At 40.3% G+C, this 8,455-nt stretch overlaps 3 protein-coding genes across 3 annotated transcripts; 1 reads left to right on the forward strand and 2 right to left on the reverse strand.

The window, feature by feature from the left end:
• Positions 1-109: 109 nt before the first annotated feature.
• Positions 110-2,236, forward strand: LOC137576720 (zinc finger BED domain-containing protein 4-like). The gene is made up of 3 exons (XM_068289975.1): positions 110-183; positions 244-1,956; positions 2,014-2,236. Exons 2-3 carry the CDS (start codon positions 397-399, stop codon positions 2,212-2,214), a joined length of 1,761 nt encoding a protein of 586 aa, XP_068146076.1. The 5' UTR covers positions 110-183; positions 244-396; the 3' UTR covers positions 2,215-2,236.
• A 661-nt stretch (positions 2,237-2,897) lies between these two features.
• Positions 2,898-5,183, reverse strand: S-Lap5 (Sperm-Leucylaminopeptidase 5). Its single transcript, XM_068290167.1, is given in 2 exon segments — positions 2,898-4,202; positions 4,204-5,183. Coding segments are annotated over 2 exon segments (1,656 nt in total). The 5' UTR covers positions 4,861-5,183; the 3' UTR covers positions 2,898-3,203.
• A 165-nt stretch (positions 5,184-5,348) lies between these two features.
• Positions 5,349-8,413, reverse strand: fand (Pre-mRNA-splicing factor SYF1 fand). Its single transcript, XM_068290166.1, has 3 exons — positions 8,291-8,413; positions 6,197-8,230; positions 5,349-6,132 (listed from the first exon to the last, which is right to left on the reverse strand). Exons 1-3 carry the CDS (start codon positions 8,336-8,338, stop codon positions 5,554-5,556), a joined length of 2,661 nt encoding a protein of 886 aa, XP_068146267.1. The 5' UTR covers positions 8,339-8,413; the 3' UTR covers positions 5,349-5,553.
• Positions 8,414-8,455: the final 42 nt, after the last annotated feature.

Raw genomic sequence — 8,455 nt, forward strand, 5'->3', positions numbered from 1 at the left:
TGACTATCGGTGCTTCAATGAGTTTGAGTGCAAATAGACACGTGTAAGTGAAAAAGTGTTAACTTTTTGGTACATTTTTATTAATAAACATTTATCCTCCACTTTTTAGTCAATAAATATTGAAGTATTAGTATATGGATGGCAGTTCCTCATTCAAAATGGACAGATTTGTGGCTAGAACAAGTAAGTGTTTTTATACAAAGTCTGTAAAATGTGTATCTAATATATTTGATCACTTTTTAGAAAAAGATTGTGCTTTGTCTTCTTCTCCTTCTACATCGACTGCAACTGCATCGACTGCAACTGTATCAATTGCATCAACATCAACTGCATCAACATCAACTGCATCAACATCAACTGCATCAACATCAACTGTTTTAACTGAACGAAACTCCAATGATGAAGTTGCATGCAAAAAAAAAGAAAATTGTGTCAAGTGTATGGAATCATTTTGACCATCTTAAAAACAGGATGTATGCAAAATGTCGATACTGCACAAAGGAATACCGAACAAGTGGGAACACATCAAATTTAATGGACCACTTGAAACGGTTCCATTCCCTTGTACTGCAGGATGGAAAAAATGAAGTGAAAGTGGATAAATATTTTTCGAGCGGTGAGTGTTATAATACCACATCTACCAGGAAGGCACATATAGATGAGTGTCTTGCCCGAATGGTAGCACTTGATTTGCAGCCTTTTAGCATTGTTGAGGACGTCGGCTTCAAAGATTTTGTGAAAGCTTTGGACCCAAAATATGTATTACCAAGTCGCAGAACTTTAAAAGACGTACATATACAAAATATGTATAATAATTCATTGCTAAAACTAAAGGCTATTATGCAAAGAATGGAATATTGCTCTATAACGACAGACTCTTGGACATCGCGAGCAAACACGAGCTATATAACTGTCACAGTTCACTTCATCGACAACTTTTCCTTAAAAACGGCAGTACTGTGCACACTGCCACTAATTGATCAAACCAATCACAATAGTGAGAATATTGCCACCACATTGCGTCAAATTTGTAATGAATGGGCAATATACGACAAAATACAAACTGTAGTGACCGACAGTGCACCCGTAATGATAAAGGCGTGCGAAATTTTTGAAAAAAGACACCTGCCGTGCTTCGCGCATACATTGAACCTTGTCGTACAAGATGTGTTATCAAACAAAAATGTGAAGGAAGTCTTAACTAGCGCGAAACGAATTGTTTCATTTATGAAGAGTAGCTCCATCGCTAAAGCCAAATTCAAAGAAGAGCAGGGCAGCAGCAATCCTCTTAATTTGCTGCAAGAGGTACCTACGCGATGGAACAGTGCATTTTATATGCTGGAACGAATTTTGGAGGTAAGGGAACCGCTATTAGCGACTCTTTTAAAATCGCGAGGTGCGCCGATTCCCTTATCCGAGGACCAGTTCCGTGTCATTAAGGATATATGCACTGTTCTTAGGCCTTTCGAAGCTGCAACAAGGCACACATCAGCGGCCAATACGGTGACCATTTCGTTGATAATCCCAGCAATATTGGCATTAACCAAAAGCTTAGAGGAGCTCTTGCCAACAATGCTAACAACAGTTGGCAGTGAGACTTGCGCTTTACTGATACAAAAAGTTAAAACAAAACTGTTCCCCTATGAAACAAGGACAGATCCTAGACTTGGAACTCTGTTAGATGCGCGATTTAAGAAGGAGGGCTTTCAAAGTGATGGCAATGTTCAACAGACTGCAATTAAATTGGAGAACGAGCTGAGCGGCTTAAAAAAACTAGCACAAAATCAACCTGAAGATGAGGAACTGCCAGAGGATTCACCCTTTCTATTTAAATTCATGGGAAAAAAAGTTGAAGAGAAGCGGTCTAACAATAGGGCGGACGCAATAATTATGATGAGGCAATATTTTGAACAGCGCAATGCAGCTCACGATACAGACCCGCTTCAGTTTTGGAAGGTAGCTAATTGAATCAATTTGTTGTGTTTTATGTGTTTTAAAATTTCCTTTTTTCAGATTAATGAAAGTCAATTTGATGGCCTCAGCCGTTGCGCTACCAAATACTTATCGATCCCGGCAAGCTCCGTAGAATCGGAGCGCATATTTAGCAAGGCGGGTGCCATAATAACAGACCGGCGAGCTGCAATGAAGGAAAAATATGTGAACCAACTCATATTCCTGCAAAAAAACCAATGGATAAACGACGAGACTAATTAAACTAAAGCTGTGAAAATAACAATTTCTTACTTAAGAAACCATTTGGAATGGTACATTTTTTTTATTTCAAAACATATTATGTTTGATCAATGAAATAGGATCTCTGAAAAAATTAATATTTTAAGTTGCATTACACACATTTAAAAACTTAAGAAACCATTTGAAATGGTACATTTTTTTTTATTTTAAAACATATTATGTTTGTAAAATAGTTGCGAGAAACAAATGAAATATATGATCTCAGAAAAAATATATATTTTAAGTTACATCACACACATTTAAAATAATATAATTTTTTATTTTTAAAAATTAAGACATTTGAATTTTTTATATTTTTCTTATTTTTTTAGACAAAATATATAGAATTTGTTTGCCAAAAATTAAAATTTATTAGTTTAAAATTTCCGATAGTACTATCGATAGTATCGATAGTTTAAACTATCGGAGGCGAAACTATCGAGTGGGGCCACTATCGATAGTATCCCAGCTCTACGCGTTGCGTTTCAATTTTCAGTATATACACACAAGTGTTGAAAAATCCGTCGATGTTGCCCAGTGCTGATCAATGAAAAACTCTGCGTGTGTTGAGTAAAATTTGGTATTTTTTAAAAAACCTTGCCCAGCACCGCCAGCCAGCTTGGCGCTAATTTAAATTTAAATACCAGATATTTGTAAACTCAAACTTCTAGATATATAATTAATTCATCGTATTTATGGAATTTGAACTTGTATCAGTTACATTTTAACAGTATTAAATTTTGAAAGTTAGCATCATTTTCAATTTTAATTTTTAAATTAATGGTGCTTTCTGGCCATTTGGCTTGGCTGCAGTTACGCAAAATAATTAGAAAATTTCTACAATTAACAAAATTTTGCCAAAAAAAAAACTTAAAAGGGAAATCAAAAAAAAAAAAAAATTAAATTCTAAAGGGAAACAATCACAAATCGTTTAACAACGAATGAGATTGGGGAGGCAGATTTACTGCTCTCTACTTATTATCTGGGCAGGCCATTTGGTACAGGAACTGGATAAGAGTACGCGTTGGACGTCCAGTCATGCGATCCTTGAGCAAATATGGCAAAGGATTATGACGCGTCAGCATGCCCACATTACGGATATCAATGTGAGCCCAATCCACACAGGGCACCAGTTCATGAAGGACGGCCGCAGCTATGCAACTTGATGCCGGACCACGACCACGATTAGAAATATCATAAGTAACATTGGGAGTGATCAATTGTCTGAAGTATTGCCACAATGGCAGACGCCACACGCGATCTCCTGTGAGTCCACCAGCCTTTTCGAATTGCTTATAAACGAAATTGGAATTACTAAATATGCCAGCCGCAGATCCACCCAAAGCAGCGCAGACACCATAACCCACAGTGGCCAAATCTACCACAAGTCGTGGCTTAAATTCTGTCTGGGCATACAGCAAAGGATCTGCCATGACAACAACTCCAGCCTTGCTGGCATCCTTAATGCCCATAGTTTTGCCATTGAGCAGGGTGACCACGTCACCTGGTTTGACGGCCATGCCGGATGGCATACTCTCACACAGCGGCAGCACAGCGGATATATTCACAGGCAGAGATAGAGCAGCTGCGGCACGAATGGCAGCCACACAAACAGCTGCTCCGGCCATGCAACCGCGATACATACTCAGACAATCCTTGGGACGCAGGCACAGACCTCCGCTGTTATAGGTCAGACCCTTACCCACCAGCAAAATGGGCTTATCTTCGGGGGCAGTGCCGCAGTAGTTGATCTCTAGAATAACGGGTGGCTCACAACTGCCCTTGGCCACCATCAAGAAGGAATTCAAATGATTTGCCTCAATCCAATCCATGGAACGTATCTCTACGGATACACCACATGGACACAAAGCATCCACCGTCGATTGAGCGAATATAGTAGGAGTCATTTGATTGGCCGGCGCATCACTCAAACGTCGAGCCAAATTTTGGGATTCTGCCTTAAAAAGACCCCCTGGTCCAGGCGTCAACATCGGGCGAGTCATACAAATCCAATTTGGGGATATATGTACGATCCTCTTTACGTTTATTGCTATTATAACGCCAAATGGCCAAGGCACTTCCTTCGGCAGCTTGTTCGGGATACTCCATGGAGTCCACTAGGATATCCGTGCATCCTTGCATTTGCAAGGCTCTGGCTCCAACGCCGGCTGCCACACGAGCATTCTCCATGCCCTCATCAATCATTTCGAGATCATTGAAGCCGGCTCCTTCTTGACCCAAGCCAACCACAGCCACCGCCCGGAACTCAGCGTCGACATTCATGAATACCCGTCCCTTGCCCAGTTCACCCTTCATGGTCGTTTCGCGTACCAATTCCGAGATTTTGCCCTGCGAACGATCATCAAATTTCTCACCGCTCGACGTCAATTTGGCATCCTTTTCGCCTTCCTTCTTATAGACGCCCACAACGACGCCTTTGATCACAGATTTACTTTCGCCATCGAGCATATCCGTAGAATAGTGACGGCGTTGCAGCTGCTTCGCTTCCACGCCCAACAATCTCATACGCGAACTGGAACTCGAACGAGAATTTTGATTCGAGCTGGTCAGACGTTTATAGAGATTTATGTTCCTGTTGAACACATTCAACATGCGACTTGATGCCATCTTCCTTATGAAGGTTGCAGCTACTTCGCCTAGTTCAAGAATAGAGTTTAGTTTAATTGCATAAAGCAAATTTTTTAAATAATTTATTGTAATTTTTAACGTTGTTCCGAATAGAGATTTGTGTGAGAGAAATTCTAGATAATTATATAGCCAGTGTTTTAGGTTTTTTTTTTTTATGTTTTGTTATTGCTGAAGGGGCTAAAAAAGACTGATTTTTAAAAATATTTTGAGAAAATCAAGTTAAACAATTCCCAGAGAGCCAACTAAGATGAATGAGTACGGGCAAAATAGTTTTGCTTCATTTGACACTTAAGTAAAGGCCTGCCAATGCAAGGAAAACTTAATAAATTGGTTGCTTTGCATTTCGAATTAAAATTGAGAAAATAAAAACCTCAAATTGAGATTTCAATTTCAAAAATTAATTCAAATTGGCCAAAGTGAACTTCTGTTAACTATTTTATGAACTATATTAAAGCCATCCCTCTGTGTTTACCAATTTAATTTACATGGTATTTGTTAGTTTACAAAAGCTTTCTTTGAATTGATGAATTTTTTGATTTTATAATTTCCAACCTATTCCAAGTTATCCTGCTCTTGTTATTCTTTTTTTGTCTTGTGTATATTTTAAACATTTCAAACTTCTTTTTTTTAGCCTAATCTAAACATAAATTGTTACAATTGGACATTTTAAGATTATTCCTCATCGGAATCGCCCTGTTGATTGGTGGGCTTCAGAGTGCCAAATACCTTGGCTGGTATGGCCTTTTGTTCGAAACGTAATTTCTTCATGACCAAACCTTCGTCATCGACTTTTGTAGAAGCTTCATTGGATGCCTGATCTGTCCCATTTGTGTTCTCCTCTTCATCCTCATCATCTTCCTCGTCACTGTCACCCAAATCAATTTCATCAGGATTAACCACCGTGTTCTCCTTGTCTTTTTTGCCACCCTGAGTCTCGCCACGCACAAACATAATATTCGATGGAGCAGTTGTGGGTTTGGTTTTATTGGCTGCTGCCTCGGCAGCTGCTCTTGCGGCTGCTTTCTCTTCCAGCTGTCGCATGGCATCGGTCCCGGCGCCAGCATCAGCGGCAGCGCCATTATTATTGGTCTGCAGGAATTGGGCAGCCATCATATTGACTTGGGTATTGTAAGTGGCTTGAACAGAGCGCTTAATGCGCAGCATTTCTCTCATGGTATCCTCATTGCCATGACGCACTTCAAATTCCTTCCACGTTTGCCAAAAGTCAGCTGTAATGCGAGGATCACAGACCTAAAGGACGAAAGGTGAACAAAATTAATTAATGACATTTAAAAGTCTCTCTCCGGCCACTTACCTGCGAGCAATGTGCATAGATGGCTCTGGCTCGATCGACTTCACCCAATTTGGTTTCCAATTCGGCAAATTTCACGCACATATGACGCATATTCTGTTCCGGCAACGCTTCAATAGCCTTCTCATAGATCTCTCTAGTTCTAGGCAGGCCATAGATTTCGGCTGCCTTCTTCACGAATATATTATACATGTCATACATTTCATCTTCTTTAACAGCCGAAGTGGCCCTATCGTAGACGGCCATGGCATGCCTGGCCAGACCATGTTCCTCCTCCAGTTTGGCATAGAGTAAGTAAAAGTATTTGGCATGCTCTGCCGGGCAGTCGCTTAGACATTGCTCGAAAAGATCACGAGCTCGCTCCAATTTTGTGCCACCATAGCGTGCCAGAAATTTGGTTAAATACGAATTCCATATATCATAGACATTGGGCCATTTGAAGAGAGCAATGCCCTTCTCATACGCTCTGTAGGCATCCTCATAGTAGTTGTGCTCCTCCAGAAATAAGCCATAATTAATAATAATTTGTGGTGTGCATATTTTCAAATCTATTATTCGCTCATAGACGGCCTTGCAAGTTTTAAAGGTACCAAAAGATTCCTCCAGATCGGCATACATGGACCAGACTTTCAATGATTTAAATAGACGCATTTGGACAGTCTCCGTTTCATCATGATAGGAGATCTTACGTTTGGGCATTACAGTGGCCTTTTGCATTAATTTGAGGGCAGCTTCAAATTGCTGTTGACGCAATTCCATTTCTGCCCATTCACACCACACAGAGGCCAAATCTTCAACCTTAATATATGCCACTTCAGTCCCACGTTCAAAGACCACACGGGCATCTTCTATTTGACCATTTGTCTCATAGAATTTGGCAAATTCCACCCACAGAGTATGCAATTTACCCACTGCCAATTTAGGTTGCACCGTCTGTACAGCTTCCGTAAAGGTATTAATTATGTCCGTGGGCTTATCCTCATACAATTTTACACGTTTATGCCATTCATGGACATTGTGAGGATTCTGGCGTAGTAGAACACTATTTAGCAATAGCAAACGACGCTCCATTAGATACTCAAAGCGCGATAAACGCAATTCCACCTCAATGTCATCCTCTTCTGTGGCATCTTCGCCAGCAGCGGCCACTTGTTCCATGCGTTTGTTAAGCGACAATTCCTCAAATTGGGCATATTCATCAAAGACCTGAGTAAAATCTCTTACTGTGGTTACAGTTTGTATGGCCTCTTCGTATATATCCCTTGCCCGATCGAATAGACCCGAACGTACATAATAATCGGCTAGCGAATTCCACAAATGACCCAATTGATCAGTATATCTACGTAGACCACCTCGAATTATAGCATCAACATTTAGGGAATGGACTTTGTGGGGATTCTTTGATATCAAATCGCATAGCTCGTTCCACAATTGATGCTGGGATTTGCCATGTTTCGAGGCGAAATGTTCATTATCCACTATGGAGGCCAATTGCTGAGCAGCTTCATCCAATTTGCCCACACTTTGTAGATACTCCACATACTCCTCGGCGTCTTCGGGAAATAGTTTTAGATATCTGCGATACACACGCAATGCCGTCTCGGGAATATCAAACTTTTGTACAAATTTCAAAAACAAAGGCCAAATCCTTCCATGCTGGGTAATGGGCAATGCTCTTAATGCTCTATCGAAGACGTGGCGGGTTCGGGTGATTTTACTCTGCGATGTCATAAAGACACCATAATCCATCCAAATGCGTGGCATTTTATGCATAAATACCAAAGCCCGTTCAAAAGTATTGTTCACCTCCTCCCACATGGGATCGGTGGGTATGCGGCCACGAACCTGCTTCCTGCGGGTCCGAAGATAATTGTACCATATTTTATAGCTGCCTGGTAGTTCCTTTAAAGCACGTTCATATACCAGATTAACACCATTATTTGGAGCCTTTGCCTTGTGATCGATGTAGCGCAGCCAGTGCTTTACCGAATAGGCATTCCTTAGGATTTCCTCTTCATATGGCACATCCTCTTCGTCCTAAAAATACAATTTTACTATTATTTATAATACTTGGCTAACCACAGAGTAATTACTCACAAAGTTAAGTTCTAAGTTCAACGTTTGTTTTGCTGTTTTGGCCAGCATTTTTAATGCAAAATTGTTGGAAAAAATGCCGAAAAAACGTTTTCGCGTCTTCCAAACAGCTGTTTGTTAGAGTGACCAGCTAGATGAAACCTAAAAATTACCACTAGAAAGCTAAAT

This window comes from Drosophila tropicalis, unplaced genomic scaffold (genome assembly GCF_018151085.1).
Source record: "Drosophila tropicalis isolate 14030-0801.00 unplaced genomic scaffold, ASM1815108v1 contig_593, whole genome shotgun sequence".
Classification (NCBI taxonomy): Eukaryota; Metazoa; Arthropoda; class Insecta; order Diptera; family Drosophilidae; genus Drosophila; species Drosophila tropicalis.